At 43.9% G+C, this 19,627-nt stretch overlaps 2 protein-coding genes across 6 annotated transcripts in view; one reads left to right on the forward strand and one right to left on the reverse strand.

Annotated features, from left to right (window-relative positions):
* The window catches only part of LOC309714138 (uncharacterized protein), a 272,480-nt gene that overhangs the window by 125,142 nt on the left and 127,711 nt on the right, over positions 1–19,627 (reverse strand). The gene's annotated exons all lie outside the window — the stretch shown is intronic.
* LOC309714146 (uncharacterized protein) overlaps positions 2,127–19,627 on the forward strand; it is a 64,811-nt gene continuing 47,310 nt past the window's right edge. For 2 of the 3 annotated variants that reach the window (XM_082546366.1, XM_082546367.1), the window contains exon 1: positions 2,127–2,415. Coding sequence is in view for 1 of the 3 variants with exons in the window: in XM_082546368.1 (XP_082402494.1) it covers positions 8,007–8,024 (18 nt within the window). In the remaining 2 variants the exon portion in view is untranslated. Of the gene's footprint in view, positions 2,416–7,917; positions 8,025–19,627 lie in introns of all 3 variants that reach the window. The other variant, XM_082546368.1, reaches the window with a different exon arrangement.

Raw genomic sequence — 19,627 nt, forward strand, 5'->3', positions numbered from 1 at the left:
CGAGAGCCCTCGGTGCGCCTGCTCGCTGCTGAAGTCAAAGTAAACTTTAATGTCATCTCCGCTACATACAGTCCAGTATATAGAGAGACGAGACGACGAGGCTCCAGTTACAGCAGTGCAAGTAAACAAACAATATATATAAGAAGAGTAAGAAAATAAATATACACTTTAGGACCAGGGGTAAAGGGATCAATAACAATTTAAAATTTATAATTTACGTTTTGATGATTTAATGTCACACACAACCCGTCGAAAGGGGAGGGGGGCCGGCTGCTTCCAAATAGAGCACATTTCATTTATAATGATGTAAATCCAAGCCCGTTATGGATTCATGATTTGAATCCTGGGTTGTGTGAAATCCCAGAAATAAACCTTAGACAAAGTGAATCTGTGAACTAAGGTGTAGGTCTACTAGGTTATGTTGTGGTGATCGTCGAGTTGGTGAATTTGTGTTCATTCTGGAGTGCAAAATTAAAACCAATGTAAGATGGACAAGAAAAGTTCAAAGCCATCAGGTCCTCAGTTTAGAAAAAAGAGAAAAGAGGAGGAGAAACGAGCAAAAGATGCAGGTAAGCAGACGTGTGATTGGATAATGGCAGCTCATCCTGAAACAATCAGAGTCAGAATACTTTATTAATCCCTAAGGAAATAATGTGGGTTACAGTTGCTCCAAGAAGAAATGGTAAAAATAGCAACAGTAACACACTAAACTGCAAACAGTACATTATGTTACAGATTTTAATATTAATTAGTCATTGTCAATTGTTGACTTGTCCTGTTCTCATTGTATGACGAATTATGATGGCTGTTTGGTAGCCGTTTGCATACAATGTATACTGTTGGGTCTAAAGTCAGACGTTTGTGTATTGTATGTACGGTCGGCAAGGTCTGTCATCTAGAATAGTAAGAAAGTGTCACAGTTTGTGTTGACAGACCATGGGGATGTGGAGAAGGAGGACCCAAAATGCAGGACTCTTCAGATGAAGCAGTGTCTTTATTTACAGTGTTGTAAATATGAACCACAATGAATCCCTGTGCATCCCACACTCCTGTGCTGTGTTCCCTCTCACTGTCTGTGCTCTGAAACTCTGTTTTCTAGTTTCCATGCACCCGTGCTTGCTGCCCTCTCGTCTCCACACTCCTGCAGGAAGAACACAGCCGTAAATACTTCACACTATGGCAAACTCACACTAACTGACATCTCACTGGGAAACTGACAGGAAGTCTCACGCAACGATCCAGCATCGGAGAGAACTCAACCACACTCCTAAGTAGCTCTCCTGATGAAGCTTGACCAGCTGCACACACCTACACCCACAAACAAGAAAAACAAAGAAAAAACAAGGGACAGCAACACCAAATATACACATGTCCATAAACTATTCAAGAACCCCGGGTACCCAGACGCAGGTAAAGTGTATTTATTAAGCGCTTTTCATAGACAAGCGGTCACAAAGCGCTGCACAGGATTCTTATCATTCTTATTTTCTGGTTTGTTTGTTTCTTCCCCTTCTCATCCAGTCTGTCTCTGTGTGCTGTGATTAGTGTCCTTATGTTTGTTTACCTCCTACCTCCTCAGTCATGTCTTTGTATCTGTCTTGTGTCCAAATCTTTTTAAAGTGATGCTACATCAATGTGCTCACAGACATTTACCTTACACTATGTTCGAGTTACAGTGCATCATCTGTGAAATATAACAGAGATTACAACCTTCAGCCTTCAGTGAGCTTATGGTGAGCCTACAACGTTATTCGTTAACAACAAAGCAAACAAAGCATGGCTTGACAAGTCTAGAAGATAGTTCAAGTTAAATGATTAATTCTAATCTATGTCTCAAAACCATGCAAACCAATGAGTAGTGGAAGAGGTGTAGCTAATGAAGTGGCCAGTGTGAGGGATCTCCCTCCTCCTCACTGAGTTTCTTTTGCTGCTCTCCTTCGTGTCTTTATAAACTGGTGGTGTTGCCACAGTATTCCTACACGCATTACTGTTTTTATTTACCGATGTGCAATATCTGCACATGCTGCTCCTCTTTCTCACTGTCTGCAGCCCAAATGTGTTTTCTCAGGGCATCTGAGTCACGTGATCGCACAGTAACGAATCAAAGCAAATCAGGAAGAAGGGGGCGGAGCAAAGTGTGTGTGCAGGAGAGGAGTCGAGCAGAGAGAGCTGCTTTTTCATGAAACGGGAGTGAAGTAGTGAACTTAGAGGAGAGAAACGAACTAAAGTATCGATCATAAACCACTACCAGCGTCCTGATCGATATCTGCATCGATCTGCCCACCCTTGTCTCCTGGATCGTAGCTGAGATCAGCGTGAACCACGTGGGTCTCTGCTCCCTGATCTGTTTCCTGTGTTTGGAAAGAGTTGCAGCTTCATCGCGGAGTTTCTCTCGGTTTGTGGGCTCATCTAAAGGTAAGCACCGAGCTAACTTTACTGTGAGTTCAGTTCATGTTGAGTTTAGCTCCTGAATGAGGTCTTCTGCTGCTCTCCTCGGTGTCTGTTCACAGTTTATTGTGAACACGTTGAGAGAAGAGTGAGAGAGTGTTTGGAGAAAAACACCAACTAATCATTAGCTCAGCATGCTGGGAGAAGTTGGAGCAGAAAAGGCTTTTCATTGTCCCTGCAGCTGTTTTTCTGCAGCTTCATTTCTATTTAAGTGATAACAGGAAGGTGTGTGTGTGTGTGTGTGTGTGTGTGTGTGTGTGTGTGTGTGTGTGTGTGTGTGTGTGTGTGTGTGTCCATGCTGCCCAGTCTCTTTTACTGTGTTTAAATTGCAGCTGCTAGAACACGGCTGTTCAACATCTATTCATTCAGTCACGTTTATTTCACATCTACAGACACGCATTTAGAATAGCCTTTATTGTCATTGTACAGAGTACAACGAAATTGGAGTGCCACTCCCTTGGTGCAAGTTTCAATAATAAATATAAATGTAAAATATAAAAGTACAAAAAAACAATCGTAGGTACTCAAACAATAGTATGTACAATATATACAGGATAGCAGCATAATATAATGACAGTGACGGTATGGAATAGGTTCAATTGTTTTTGTGCTTATTTACTACGGTGATAGCTCTGGGAAAGAAGCTATCCCTGAATCTGTTTGTCCTGGTTTTATGTGACCTGTACCGTCGGCCTGACGGTAATAGTTCAAACAGTTGGTTGCTGGGGTGAGAGTAGTCCTTGATGATATTGCCAGCTCTGCTGAGGTACCGAGAGTTTGCAGTGACCTCCAGGCTGGGCAGAGAGCAGCCAGTGATCTTCTGGGCTGTGTTGATGACCCTCTGCAGTACTTTCCTGTCTGCAGCTGAGCACCCTGCATACCATGATGTTATGCCGTACGTTAGGTTCAAGGTTCAAAGTTCTTTATTTGTCACATGCATAGTTATACAAGTATAACACACAGTGAAATGTAGCCTGACACGCTCCTCGACATGTGCAAAAATTGGGGGGGGTGTAGAGGAAGAACATTTTATATACATATATACATATATATATATATATATATATATATATATATATATATATATATATAGTATATACACTGGGTGAATGTGCAGTAGTAGCAGCAAGCAGGTGAATTCTGTACATTAATATGAATAGACATTTAACTATTTTACAGGATAGACAATGTAAACATATTTAAAATTAAAGGAATTGAAATGTACATTGTGCCTTGGTTTAGTGTCTGGAAGAGAGTCCTGTCTCAGTCAATTATAGATGATGTGAGAGGGCGGGTGTGTGTGTTTAGGGCACGGATGGCTTGGGGATAGAAGCTCTTCTTGAGTCTCTCTGTCCTTGCCCGGAAGATGCGGAACCTTCTACCAGATTGCAGAAGTTGGAACAGTTTGTTGCCTGGATGTGACGGGTCCATCAGTATCTGCGCTGCTCTAGTCCGGCATCTCCTGGTGTAGGTGTCCTGAAGCGGGGGGAGAGCAATCCTGCAGCAGCGTTCTGCTGTACGGATCACTCTCTGGAGAGCTTTTTGGTCCTTCACACAGCTGTTCCCAAACCACGATGTCATGTTCTGTGTGAGGATGCTCTCCACAGCGCCTGTATAGAAAATCCTGAGGATCTTTGGAGAGACCCTGAACTTCCTCAGTTGTCGTAGGTGATACAGGCGCTGCCTAGTCTTTTTGGTCTGGACCTGAATGTGGGCAGCCCATGTCAGGTCTGAGGAGATGTGGACACCAAGATACTTGAAGGACTGCACCCTCTCCACTGGAGCTCCATTGATGATGATGGGCTTGTAGTCTCTGTGCTGACCCCTTCTGAAGTCCACCACCACCTCCTTGGTCTTGCTGACGTTCAGCTGGAGGTGGTTGTCCTGGCACCACGATGCAAGATTCTTCACTTCATCCATGTAGGCCTCCTCATCGTTGTTGGAGATGGCACCCAACACCACTGTGTCGTCAGCAAACTTCACAATGGTGTTGGAGCCATGGGTGGCCACACAGTCTGAAGTGTAGAGGGAGTAGAGCAGTGGTGAGAGGACACATCCCTGAGGTGCTCCTGTGTTGATGGTGATGCTGTTGGAGAAGCACCTGCCCACCCTCACCACCTGAGTTCTGCCAGTGAGGAAGTCCAACACCCATGCACACAGACGGCTGTTAAGTCCCAGATCCCTCAGCTTTGTGAACAGTCTGCAGGGCACTATTGTGTTAAACGCTGAACTGTAATCAACAAACAGCATTCGCACATAGTTACCCTGTTTCTTGTCCACGTGGCTGAGAGTGGTGTGTAGGACGTGGGCGATGGCATCCTCTGGCATCTGTTGGATCTGTAGGCGAACTGCAGCGGATCTGTGGTGTCTGGGATGGAGGAGGAGATGATGTTCTTCAGCAGCCTCTCAAACACCTTCATTACTACCGAGGTCAGTGCAACTGGCCGGTAATCATTCAGGGATGAGGGTTTGCTGTTCTTGGGCACAGGGATGATGGTGGATCTTTTGAAGCATGTGGGGACCACAGACTTCGCCAGGGACTCGTTGAAGATGTAAGTGAACACACCTGCTAGCTGGTCAGCACAGCAGCGCAGCAGGCGGCCGGTGATGCCGTCTGGCCCCGCCGCTTTCCTTGTGTTCACTCTCCTCAGTGCCGCTCGGACGTCATGCTCCGCGATGCTGGTCACCGGTCTCTCGCTGATGACGTCACTGTCCTCGGTAGTCAGGCGGTAGATAGCATTAGCCGCCTGGCTAACCTCAAAACGGGCGTAGAACTGATTCAGCTCGTTGGTGAATGCAGAGTCAGCGTTGATCAGCGCAGTGTCCCTGGCTTTGTAGTCCGTAATGGTGCGTAGTCCGTGCCACATACTCCGTGTGTCGCCCTGGTGGAAGTGGGACTCCACACGTTCCCGGTACCGCCGTTTAGCATCTCTCACCGCGCGCCGCACGCCGTATGAGGCCGCTTTGTAGGCGCTCATATCGCCAGTGGCGAGACCCGCGTTGTAGGAGGCGGTCCTGGCGTTTACTGCAGTGCGGATCGATCTGTCCATCCACGGTTTCTGGTTTGGGAATGAGGTGACTCTCGCAGTGGGGATAATCTCCTCCGCTAGCATATTGACGAAGCATACTGCTACTTCCGTAAACTCGTTGATGTCGACTGCGCATGCTCTGAACATGTCCCAGTCGACGTCGTTGAGTGCGTCCTGTAGCGTAGCTTCTGATTGGGCAGTCCACCGTTTTACCTCCCTCGTGGTTACTTCTTCCCTCCGTATGCTTTGTTTATACTGGGGGATGAGGAAGATGGCGTTGTGGTCAGACTTCCCAAAAGCCGGGTGTGAGACAGCTTTGTAGCCCTGCTTGTATGGCGTGTAGCAGTGATCCAAAATCCGATCCCCTCTCATTGGACACGAGACATGCTGGTAAAAGTTTGGCATGACTTGTCTGAGGTTCGCTTTGTTAAAGTCTCCTGCTACAATAAGGGCTGCACCCGGGTCCTTGTTTTGAAGCGAGCTCAGCACATCATGTAATTCGGACAAAGCCATACCTGTGTCCGCTTGGGGTGGGATGTAGACCGCCGTGGCGATGACCGAGGTGAAGTCACGGGGCAGATAGAAAGGGCGGCACTTAATGCTCAGGATATAGCATGTTCTGACTGAGAGATTTCTGAAAAAATTCAAACGTACAGCTCTGCTATCACTTCCAACATAAATGAAGACAGGAAACTAAACAGCAGTGACGTTTGTAGGGTTACTGAAGTTGGGCTAGCTGGTATATAATGATGTGCTATGTGATCGCTAGCGACACAGCTATGTTAGCATAACATAAACAGTGAAGCTGGAGGACGAACACTAACACTTTTCCACTTATAAAAGTTAACGTTAAGGTTCCTCGTGGTTAGAGACAAATGCAATCGCATGGCAGGATGCTGTAAACGGACCAAACTTCAGTCAGGAGAACAACTGAGATAATCCATCCACAATACGAGGTTAGTCATTAATATACTGCAACAACATGGGAATAGAGCAGCTGCCAGAGAATTCAACCTTAATGAATCAATGGTACAGAAGTGGAGGAAGCAAGAAGAATGAGTTTAATAAAGTTTGATTTATCTGACTGCTTTGTTTCGCTTAATGTGCCTTATAATCCCGTGCACCTTATGGTCTGGAAAATACGTACTGCACACTGTAGTTTAATGTTGCAAAGCACCTCTTTTTAACTTCAGTGGATATTATACATGGTTATGCTCAGGATATGTCAGCCCATTTCTACTGGAAATACCTTTTGGTTAAACTGTCAGCAAGGAATTTGCATTTGCACTGTTACATTTTTATAAAGCTTTAATGTACATAAAAACCAGCTTCTTGTTTAAGTGAAAATAAATGGAAGGTTGTCTTTTTGTGCTAGTAATGTTTTTGAGTTGTATTTTGTCTCGCATCAATTATATCGTCAGTTATATCGTTATCGCAAATTTTCAAATATATATCGTGATAAATATTTTTGGCCATATCGCCCTGCTCTAGTCCCAGTCCGGTTGTTCAGTCTGACGTCACTAGCCGTGTCTGGGTCTAAACTCCGCTGCAGGTCCATATATCAAACGATCACTGTGGCATTACTGAGAGTTGAAAAACTGTCTAAAGTCTTTCATCTTTAATAAAATGATCAGCGTTCTGCTCTACCAGGTGTAACAATTGAGTTTAACATCCAGGCATCCATGAAAACGAAATTTATGACATTTAACGGAGTTAGAAGTTAGCAGGGAGTTGCTCGCTAGCTTCTATCTAAATACAATATAGCATGTCCTGACTGCGGGGTTTTGGAAACAAATTCAAACGTACAGCTCTGTTATCACTTCCAGCATAAATGAAGACAGAAAACTAAACAGCAGTGACGTTTGTAGGGTTACTGAAGTTTGGCTAGCTGGTATATAATGATGTGCTACGTGACCGCTAGCGACACAGCTATGTTAGCATAATATAAACAAGCTAATTTTTTTTCCACTCGATAAAAGTTAACGTGAGTGTTCTCGGTGGTCAGGAACAAATGTAATCGCATGGCAGGATGCTGTAAAAGGACCAAACTTCAGCCAGGAGAACAACTGAGATAATCCATCCACAATACGAGGTTTGTCATTCCTATACTGCTGCATGGGCTGGGCTGTAGTTACATCCTAAGGTTTTAAAAACTGAGCTTCAATAAATGATTAGCGGCAATAAAAGCCGAGGGAGGTCAACAGTGATCACTGACTTTTTAGGAGCTTTTTGAGATTAAATAGAAGAAAATACAAAACATTAAACATGTTAACAACACAAAAGCCATATTAAACGCAGACTACTTTAGGCCCGGAAGTAGGATTCGTCACGTCATCACTTAACAATCTGATTAAGAGACCGCACGCTTGAAGTACGTGCACTACGCACGGTGCGTACTATCTTTCACTGTGATGTTACAAAGATCTGTTTTGTGTCCCAGCTGATCAGCAAGAGGAGGAGAGTCCGACGGAGCACCAGACGAACATTTTCAACCATTTGGGCTCAGCTCAGCTGCTACAGTGGACAAAAATGTCATCAACACAAAAGGTGAAGAATCTATCACTTTTATTGAAACTATGTGCACTTCATCAGCTGATGCTTGTTTGTCAAGATTGAAGAAGTTTATTGTCATTTTGTATGGTGTTACCCAGGCTGAAACAATATACCGTTTCTCACCAGCATATACAGTGCAATAATCAATACAATTAGAAAAAAAAAGATTAAAAAGCTAGTAATAAATCGCAACAATAAATGAGTAAATAACATAAAATCTAAATTAAAAAACAAACTCAAGTCCAAATGGTCACACTCATACACGTACCAGGAGTCCTTTCACAGAAGGGGATAACTAAATAATGTAGTGTGTGTATCTGGGGAGTATATTGTATGCTGTGTGTGTGTGTCGAACTCCAGGACTCGAGTGCTGGAGTCCTGCGGGTTTTAGACGTGTCCTAGATCCAACATGTCACAAAATGGCTGTGTGTAGGCAGGAGAGGACCCAAATGCAAAACTCACCAAGACTGAGGATAAAAAGCACAGCCTTATTGCTGAAAACAAGGGAAAATGATATAAAACTAAACTGGGAAAACTAATAAATCATACATGAAAACACAGAGTGACTCACACAGCTATGAGGGAGGACGCAACACTGAAAACAGGAAGACTGAGGACTTAAATACACACGAGGTGATCAGGAGAAGTGACATTAAATGGGGAAACAGCTGAAACAAATGAACATAATGATGTCACAGGGGAAGTGTAAAACTAAACACAATGAACACGGGAACACAGTGATGGGTTTGTCTGGCACAGACCCACCGCCGGAACGAGACAATTCTACTACATCAGCAAAAGCAAGACGCAAGTCACCAGAGCTCCTTGTGTGCTCTCGTGCACGAGGGAGAGAACTGTGATGAGCGCCGTTCCTTCTGCTTGAACCCCAGTCGCTCAGTTAGCTCCCCTGTAGCACTGCTCTTTATTGTGGTTACATGAACATGCATAGGTTCATTAACATATGACGTCTTACACAGGTATGCATGTGAACGAAGAGTGGCGTCTGTGTCAAGATGTGACCCCTGTGAACGACTCCCAAAAGCTGGTGCCAGTAGTCCAGCGGTCCACCTAAACAAAGGGCTCTTATACTTAAACAGATACAGAGTAGGTGTCCTTCCATAGTATAAATCAGTAAGAGAAGGTACGACGAATCGATTATATAACTCTAAGCACATATGAGTATATATTTCTAAGCATAAATGACAATCCAACAATATAAACCTAACACACAGGACCTCTTCAAGATAAAACCGGCAACATAATGAAACATGACTACATTAACTTAATGGCAAAAGACATGCAGACATGAAACGCATAAAGGATAAGGGAGACTTAACAGTGGTTAAAAACACAAGGAGAAACTAATAAACAAATGAACTTAGTTAAACTAATAAACTTAAACATACCATAAACCATAAACATCAAAATAAACTTGAACTTAAAACGCTGGGTCAAAAAACCCAGGATCGTGACACAACACAGCTGATTTAAAGGCTAAATTACCTCCTCAACATGTCTTGAAGTTCTCCAGAGGCCTGGTAATGAACTAATCATTTGATTCAGGTGTGTTGACCCAGGGTGAGATCTAAAACCTGCAGGACTCCGGCCCTCAAGGCCTGGAGCTCAACACCCCTGGCGTTAGCAGCTAGCCTCGCATTAGCTCCTCCACGCTTACCCTGCTTCCACATCCTATCACACCGCTTTCTGTGTTTCCTCTTGGGTGTTACTCCAGGCGTATTTATGGATTTTCTCCAGCTTGCTTGGCATAGGAGCCCAAGCTCACCCAACACAGTGAGGAGATATTTCTTTTAGCACGAGATATGGTTATGAGCTTTCGAAGATAATCGCATTTGTAAAAGACACTGCTGCTCATACACACACTTCTCTTTCACACAGTTTATATTGGCACTACATGGTCTTTGTTAGCGTCAGGCTTATTGTTAAGTATTCATCTTCAATTTCTGTACACTTATTCATACATGCAGAACAAATGAATCATTTGTCCATTAAAAAGTATGTGATATGTCAGTCATCATTTTTATTATGGCTATAAGTACACGTCTCACCTTTTCATAGTGCATTTACACTCTTTTAACTAGAGAACATTGATTTCCAGTGTGATTCAGTTCATACTGGTTTGGAAAGGCTGTACCAGTGGCTGTCCAAGTTGCAAGTTTTTTGCTTCACTTGAGGTATTTCAAAAATGGTATTTTCCTGGGTGTTGGAATTTTTTTTTATTTTTATTTTTATTTTTTTTATTCTACTATCGTGATAAGCCTGCTGTAATCAGCACACTCCAGCGTCACTCATTTTCTCCGGATTGTAGCTACTGGCAATTGCCCTTCTGTTGGTCCATGGGATAAGAAACTCGAAGAAGATCTGATTTTATAACAAACACCACAGATTATTGCTCTGTATTGTATTTCCTTGGACTCCAGTTTTGGCACAAACAAACTTCACATTGCAAATATAACACATCTCAGGGACCACCTTCTTTCATCGGGGTATCCATTTCATCAGCGCTTGACTGTTTTAATGTATTCTGGATGTCCAAATAAGGCTTTGAAATAACTTTTTAGGTTAATGTAATAATCATAAATTAGAAATCTGGAGAGCAGAAAATCCATGTGGGATGGCAGTCTCAGCTGTACTAACAAATATTGCCACACTAACATGCTTAAACTACTTTTGGCTGTTCCCTGATTCAGCGGTCACCACACATTTATTTGTGCAGTTTTGTCTACGGCCTTTTTATGGCTTTATTTTGAAAATCGCACAGCTCTCAGCTGTGCAATTTTATATGGTTAACTGCTCATTCCAGTGAGCAAACCAGTGCTCAAAGGCAGTTTTTATTTTTAATGCTGAATGCTCTTCTATCTATATATGTACTGTAAGAGCTGAACTCTTCCACAGCATGCATTTTTTTATTTCTCATTGATATTTGGCCGTATTGGGGCCCGATGAATGTAAAAACATAGAATTGCCAGATTTTTTTTTTTTTTTAACCTGATTTTTGTTTCTAAGAAAAATTAGGATATTCATTTAAAATGTCGATAGAACAGCAGCAGTATAATGTCCTCGTAAGTGGATATCAGGCCCTTGTAGAGCAAAATTGAGTATTTTGGTCTAAATAACCCAAAATGTGATGCCCACATATGTGGATGCCAGGTCCTAGGAGGCCAAGCGCTTGTTTTTTGCGTGAAGGGGGCACACAAGTTATCTGCCGAGCAGCAGTGAACAATACAGGAAAATGATCGGAGATGCACAACTCAGATATTTCCATTATGCACACATCCAGCCCGTGGGAAAGCACCAAGTCCAGTGTGTGACCTTTTTCATGCGTGGGACCGGTAACTCACTGGGTCAAGTTAAAAGAGTCAATAATATTTAAAAAGTCCTTGACCATAAGTTTGGAGTCACAGCAGACATGGATGTTTAAATCACCAAAGATTAAAAAAACTGTCAAATTTAAGAACAATTCCAGCAATAAAATCTGAAAACTCTTTGATAAAATCCTTATTAAACTTGGGAGGACGGTGTATGAGGCCACACAACAATGGGACAGCAGAGTTCAGGTGCAACTCAAACAGCTGCAGTTCAAAACTAGAAAATGAATCGTGCTGTAATGTTTGATGGCAGTGAAGTCGAGCGTTGAACACGGTGGCTAAAGATTATGCAATGCTTTGATTGTGTGGATCCTGTTTCTCTTTATTCTTTATCTTTTCTTCAAGTTGCTTCCGTACGTTTTTCGGCGCTTAACTACTCCCTCAGTTTTCAGCCGATTTTCTCAGTTCAAATCTTAAAAAATTCTGCTCTTTCTGCTAATTCCAGCTATGACTTTTGGTGCTCATAACTTCTATACTTTTTGAGATATTGATTTTTCTTTTCAATATTTTTTGCCTATTTCTGCACATTATCAGTGGCCTCACTGATTTTCCTTGCCGGGTTGACCTGTGTTTTAGCTCAGTGAGATGAGCATCCGTTCTCGGACTGGGAGGCCCGGGTTCAAATCCCGCTTATGACACCATTTTTTCAGTTAACACTTATTAACTTTTTTTTAACTCTTTTCAACACAAATTTCAGCTTTTTCACCCCTTTTCAGCACATTTTTCAGTTTTTTTCGCCACTTTTCAGCAGAAATATCAGCTTTTTCAACTGTTTTCAGCAAAAACCTCTTTTCAGCAGAATTTTGCTCATTGAACTCTTTTCAGAAGAAATTCTGCTGATTGAACTCTTTTCAGCAAAATATTCAGTTTTCACCTCTTTTCTGCCCAAATTCTGCTTATTCACCTCTTCTGTAAAATTTTCAACCTTTCCACCTCTTATCAGCACAATTCTCAGCAGCTTCTATGTCATCTCTTGTGTTGGAGTGTCCTCTTGTGGCGCCTTTTGGGTAGTGCCTTATCAGCACAATACTCAGCCTCTTCTGCTCATTTCAGGACAATTGTCAGTCTCTCCACCTCTTCTTTGTGAGAAAGAGTGTGGCGCAGTGAGATATGTACCTGCCTTGAGTACCAGAAGGGCCAGGTTCGAATCCTGCTCAGGGCAAAAATTCATTTTTTTTTTCAACCTTTTCAGCTTTTTTCACCAGACATCTTCAGCGTTAAGGCATCCACACAGCATTTTCGCAGGAAATGCAAATTTTTCTAGTTCTTTATCTTTTCTTCATCTTCAAGTTGCTTCCGTACGTTTTTTGGCGCTTAACTACTCCCTCAGTTTTCAGCCGATTTTCTCAGTTCAAATCTTAAAAAATTCTGCTCTTTCTGCTAATTCCAGCTATGACTTTTGGTGCTCATAACTTCTATACTTTTTGAGATATTGATTTTTCTTTTCAATATTTTTTGCCTATTTCTGCACATTATCAGTGGCCTCACTGATTTTCCTTGCCGGGTTGAGCTGTGTTTTAGCTCAGTGAGATGAGCATCTGTTCTCGGACTGGGAGGCCCGGGTTCAAATCCCGCTTATGGCAACATTTCTTTCAGTTAACACTTAAACTTTTTTTTAACTCTTTCCAACACAAATTTCAGCTTTTTCACCCCTTTTCAGCACATTTTTCAGTTTTTTCACCACTTTTCAGCACAATTACCAGCTTTTTCAGCTGTTTTCATCAAAAACCTATTTTCAGCAGAATTCTGCTCATTCAACTCTTTTCAGCAGAAATTTTGCTAATTGAACTCTTTTCAGCAGAATTTCTGCTTATTCACCTCTTCTGTAAAATTTTCAGCCTTTCCACCTCTTATCAGCACAATTCTCAGCAGCTTCTATGTCATCTCTTGTGTTGGAGTGCCCTCTTGTGGCGCCTTTTGGGTAGTGCCTTAGTAAACGTGAACCAAGCAAAAACCTCTTTTCAGCAGAATTCTGCTGATTCACCTCTTTTCTGCAAAGTCTTCAGCCTTTCCACCTCTTATCAGCACAATACTCAGCCTCTTCTGCTCATTTCAGCACAATTGTCAGTCTCTCCACCTCTTCTTTGTGAGAAAGAGTGTGGCGCAGTGAGATATGTACCTGCCTTGAGTACCAGAAGGGCCAGGTTCGAATCCTGCTCAGGGCAACATTTTTTTGTTTTTGTTTTTCAACCTTTTCAGCTTTTTTCAGCAGACATCTTCAGCGTTAAGGCATCCACACAGCATTTTCGCAGGAAATGCAAATTTTTCTAGTTTCTTTTCTTTTTCTTTCTTTCTTTCTTTTTTTTTTTTTTTTTTTTCTTCCTTTCCCGTTTGGCTCTTTTGCCATCAGAATTATTGTCTAAAGGCAAAGAAAGATGCCCAACGGATTTACTTTACCAAATTGACCATCCCAGCCTTGCCATAATGGTCTATTTTATTCACCTTTTATTGTTTATTTTATTTTATTTTCACTTGTTAAATACGGGACAGGCTTGACTGGGGAAAAGAAAGGAGAGAAAGAAATGGAAAGAAAAACAGCGGGGAAGAGGGACGGGGATAAAGGGCAAAAAACAAAACCCAACAAAATAAGTAGACAGAAAATACGTATACCAATCACCTGGATCACCTGTTGAGAAAGAAAAAAGAGAAAACAAGCAGAAGAAAAAAAAAGCAACATAATAAAGAACATCATGATGATCTATGGGAATATAACAGTAAATACTAAATATTAAACATTATTGTGCAGCACGTAAGATCGACAGCGCACAGTGTGCTTTGAGGTAGGAGCCAAAAAGGGTGTCGTTTGTGTGTGTGAGCACCCGTGTGTACACCTGTGAGCATGAACGCGCTTGTTTTTAAAAGGTTCCTTCATGTAATGATCTGCCACTATCCCAGAAAGAGCTGGGGAGAGCCCCAGATGAGGGGTCACTCAGCAGCTGGGGAGCAGAAGCCAGGGGGGGTTGCAGTGACGCGCCCGTGAGCTCCGCCAGCAGCCAGCTGTGCCAGAGTGACCGAGCCCCAGGCCAAGAGGCCGAGGGCACCTCACCCACGAAGTGGCCTGAGTGAGACCCTCACCCACGAAGTGGCCTGAGTGAGACCCTCACCCACGAAGTGGCCTGAGTGAGCCCCAGGCTCCAGTCCCCGACAAGCAGCCACCAAGGAGTGAGCCGGTGTGTACCTGGACGCACATCCCCAGACACAAAGAACCACCAACGCACCGATGTCAAGATCCTATATGTATGTGATATGAGAGTGTGAGTAATGTGGATATCTAAGTTGTGGGATGAAATTTAGGCACCGACAGCTAGAAGGGAGCAGAGGGGGGGATGCCTCCCCTGCACCCTGGTGACACACCTTTACCCTAAGGCCCTGCATGTGTGGGTGATTGTGGTGGAGCGGGAAGAGGGAGGCAGTTGGAGATGGGGAGGGAAGGAAGGGAGGGGCACGTGACCCCTCCCTGGGCCCAGCTGACCCCAGTAGGCACCCCCATACTCTGCCCAGGCCCATCCGGACCTGGGCCCAGTTCAGCAGCGCCGCCTGGCCCCACAGAGCCTGGGACAGCCCACCCGACCCCACTACAGAAAACTGCACCCACCCTGTCATCCACTCATCTTCCAGACTACACAAGACAATAGACACCCAGGCTGAGAACTTCCTCCACCTCTCCTATATCTCCCCCTCCTGCAGAGTTAGTTCCTGAAGAGAGGAGACCTCCTGCAAGCTGTAACAACCTCCCCCACCAGTTGAAGAGCCCCCCAGGTGGCTCGATGCACTGGCGACACCCTACGCCAGGGCTGTACCCCCAGACACCCACCCACCCCAGCAACACACAAACCGGGACCCAAGCCCCCAAGGCCCAGCCAGGGCCCCAGCCCAGAGACAGAGCACCCCCAGGACCCACCCAGGGGCAGCCAGGCTACCAGGTCAGTAACCCATGTCCGTCAGCACAGACCCTCCCCCCTATGCTCCTGGGGAATCCCCCGACGCCCCAAGTAGGGCTGTTCGATATAACGATTTATATCGGATGACAATATAAAAACTTCTATCGTTTCATTTTACGCTATCGTTTTTTTTGTGGTGTCGCAAAATAAACTGTTTACGGCAATATTTTTTCATTATTTTGATGGTCACTGTAGTGGCTATGTTAATTTCTTAAAGTTCTCTCTTTCTCTTATATTTAATATAACCACACTACAGACAGACAAGCGCTTGTTTTTATGCCTTGTGGTTAGCAACAGCGATGGTAAAACCACCGCGTGTCCGCTTGTTTATTTTCCACATAAACCTTTCACAATAAAGCTCAAGATCCTCTCGAGACTTTTCAAAATAAACAGAATCACGTGAAAGATGCAGAGTATTTATGGATGAGAAGCAAGAAAGAGCCGTCAGGTGCTAAAAAATAAACCTTAGACTCAAACGTTAGAACAGGCTTTCCCCCGCAGCATGTTGTATAATAAATACTCAGAAAGAAAACGGCGGCTGTTACAACCTATGTCTAAAAATGTATTGTTTCATGCATCAGTTAAAACACTCGACTCCAGGTAGGCAACGCCCAGCTGGAAAAACTTCATGCAAGTCGAGCTGCCCGAGATTCACAGAATTTACAGAAAATATCACATTTTTGTGATTTATATCGTTATTGGACGATAGATGTCTTAATATCGGGATATGAGATTTTTGGTCATATCGCACAGCCCTAGCCCCAAGCCCGTCCCTACCCCCAAACCAATCACAACAGCGAAGGTGGGACCAAACTATGACACCCCCCCCCCTCCCCACTAGGTGATGGAGCTGATCAAAGGTTTCTAAGGTTATGTTTCTGGGAGGAACCTAAGTCACCCAGTCGCCGTTTAATATCAGGTATTGCACTAATGCAATAATCAAAGTTTCTGTTTTGGCCGGGTTTACCGTATTTTCACAACTATAAGGCGCACATAAAAGCCTTAGATTTTCTTTAAAAAGTGCGGCGCGCCCTATAGTGCAGTGCGCCCTGTGTGTTGTAAGGAGGACGTAGTAGAGAACACCTTGAGAACGCTAAAGGGTGAAGTGTGGGCGCTGATCGTATATACCGGACAATCGCACATACCTGTATAAAAGGACAGGTATGTGCATTATGTGGAACATCGTTGTTTTAACAACCCTGAAAATGGCAAAGAGACACGCCTATGAAGCACAGTTTAAACTGAAGGCCATCAGCTACGCGGAGGAACATGGAAATCGAGCAGCCACGAGAGAATTTAAGATGAATGAATCAATGGTTTGCAAGTGGAGGAAGCTGGAAAACAAGCTCCGGCAGGTCAAGAAAATGCAGCTGAGTTTCCGCGGACATAAGGCGAGGTGGCCCGAGTTGGAGGAAAGACTTGAGCGGTGGATCATCGAGCAAAGAACGAGCGGGAGAAGCGTTTCGACGGTCACCATTCGGCTAAAAGCAGTTTCACTAGCTGAAGAGATGAACATTGAACATTTCCAAGGAGGTCCGTCTTGGTGCTTTCGTTTCATGAAACGGTGCCATTTTTCCATCCGGACCAGGACTATGGTAGCGCAGCAACTTCCAGCGGATTATAATGAAAAGCTGGCCATCTTCCGCTCCTACTGCAGCAAACACATCAGCGACAAAAACATCCAGCCCAGCCACATCACAAACATGGACGAGGTGCCGCTCACTTTTGATATCCCGGTGAGTCACACTGTGGAGAAGAAGGGGACCAGCACGGTAGCGATACACACAACGGGGCACGAAAAGTCTTCTTTCACTGTTGTGCTTGGCTGCCATGCTAATGGACAGAAACTGCCGCCTATGGTGATTTTTAAGAGAAAGACTTTGCCTAAAGAGAAGTTTCATTACATGAAGGAACCTTTTAAAAAAACAAGCGCGTCCATGCTCACAGGTGTACACGCGGGTGATCACACCCACAAACTACACCCTTTTTGGCTCCTACCTCAAAGCACACTGTGTTCTGTTGATCTTATGTGCTGCACAATAATGTTTAACATTTAGTATTTACGGTCATATTCCCATATATCATTGTGATGTTGTTTATTCTATTACTCTTGTTCTCTTCTGCTTGCTTTCTTTTTTCTTTCTCAGCAGGTGATCCAGGTGATTGATATATGCATTTTTTTTTCTCTGCCCGTTCTGTTGGTTTTTGTCTTTTGCCCTTCTCCCCCGTCCCTCTTCTCAGCTGTTTCTCTTTCCCTCTTTCTTTCTCCCCTTCTTTCCCCCAGTCAAGTCTGTCCCGTATTCAGTAAGTGAAAATAAAATAAACAATAAAAGGTGAATCAAATAGACCATTACGGCAAGGCTGGGATGGTCAGTTTGGTAAAGTAAATCCGTTGGGCATCTTTCTTTGCCTTTAGACAACAATTCTGATGGCAAAAGAACCAAACGGGACAGGCCAAAAAAAAAGAGAAAAAAAAAAGAAAAAAAAAAAAAGAGAAGTTTCCAGCAGGAATCATCATTAAGGCAAATGAAAAGGGCTGGATGGATGAGGAAATGATGAAAGAGTGGCTGAGGGTATGTAAGGAGACCAGGTGGTTTTTTCCACGCATCACCATCGCTGTTGATCTGTGACTCTATGCGTGCCCATCTCACAGCCGATGTGAAAAAACTAGTGAAACAAAGGAACTGTGAGCTTGCTGTCATTCCGGGAGGCCTGACAAAGGAACTCCAACCGCTGGACATCGGTGTGAACCGGCCGTTCAAAGTAAGGCTGCGAGCGGCGTGGGAGCAATGGATGACCGATGGGGACCACAGTTTCACTAAGAGTGGAAGGCAGCGCCGGGCGAGTTACGCCACAATTTGCGAATGGATTGTAGATGCTTGGGCTAACATGTCTGCTGGCACTGTTGTTCGAGCTTTCGCAAAAGCCGGCATCATTTCCAAGGAGCCGCACGGCACGGAAAGTGACTCTGACAGTGAAGAAAGTGAACTTGGCATGTTTGATGGAGATTTAGCGCAGCTGTTCAATTCAGACACAGAGGATGAGGACTTCGATGGGTTTGATTGATGACAATTACCGGTAATAAAAATGTGAGTACCAAACTCAGTTTTGCTCCCGCTTCATTTTTAGATACGCATACTTGTATGTTTGTATGCTGATGATGATGACAATTACCGGTAATAAAAATGTGAGTACCAAACTCAGTTTTGCTCCCGCTTCATTTTTAAATACGCATACTTGTATGTTTGTATGCTGATGATGATGACAATTACCGGTAATAAAAATGTGAGTACCAAACTCAGTTTTGCTCCTGCTTTATTTTTAAATATGCACACTTGTATGCTTGTGTGTTGTTGTTGATGACGATTACCGGTAATAGAAATGTGAGTAAGGTAAATGTGAGTAAGGTCCTCAACCTTTTTTGCGCCACGGACCGGTTTATGCCCGACAATATTTTTCACGGACCGGCCTTTAAGATGTCACGGATAAATACAACAAAATAAAACTAGTACCGGTACCGAAAAAAGAACATTTATTCATAACACACGTGAAAAGACCCAGGAAAACCGAGTTAACGATAAAAACTAACAAAATAACGCTGAAAACCGATAAAAACCCTGAAAACCATACATTTTACACCTGAGCCTCAACTCTCGCGGCCCGGTACCAAACGACTCACAGACCGGTACCAGTCCGAAGTCCGGGGGTTGGGGACCGCTGGTGTAGCAGATTCTTAGCTGGTGTGAAGTTAATACAGCCACGGAGTGATGACGGGGTCGCGGTAAAGCTGTCCATCCACATAGAGCCGGTCCACAGCGATGGCAGCGCGGGAGCCCTTCTGGATGAAGCCACGTCAGATTGTGAAGAGGACCCTGCGTCGTTACAGGATCTCTTTTGGGAACTGCCGATGCTTTGATTTCTAAAAGTAGCTGGTGATTGTACACATGTAGACCAAGGGCGTTTTGGGCTAACATAGAAAAGGATAAAGCTAGTAAAAGCCAAAGCAAAGCTAGCAGAGTTTACTGACGCAATGTCAACAGACGTGTCACCGTGCATACTGCTGCTGCCGTCTTGCCCCCAAAATTAGCGCCCCCCCTTTCACCCTTCGCACCAACTGAGCAGTGGAGAATAACACCAACAGGGGCAGTAAACTGAGCTAACTAGGAGCAGCTAGCTAGCCCAACTCAGCAGAGGTTTTCCCAGAGAGATGAAGAGCGTAAGAACTGAGGGATGATTGTGATGACAGGGGTGTATATTTGCATGTCGGGCT

The sequence above is a fragment of the Aulonocara stuartgranti genome, assembly GCF_965226115.1.
Source record: "Aulonocara stuartgranti genome assembly, chromosome: 9".
NCBI classification, from domain to species: domain Eukaryota; kingdom Metazoa; phylum Chordata; class Actinopteri; order Cichliformes; family Cichlidae; genus Aulonocara; species Aulonocara stuartgranti.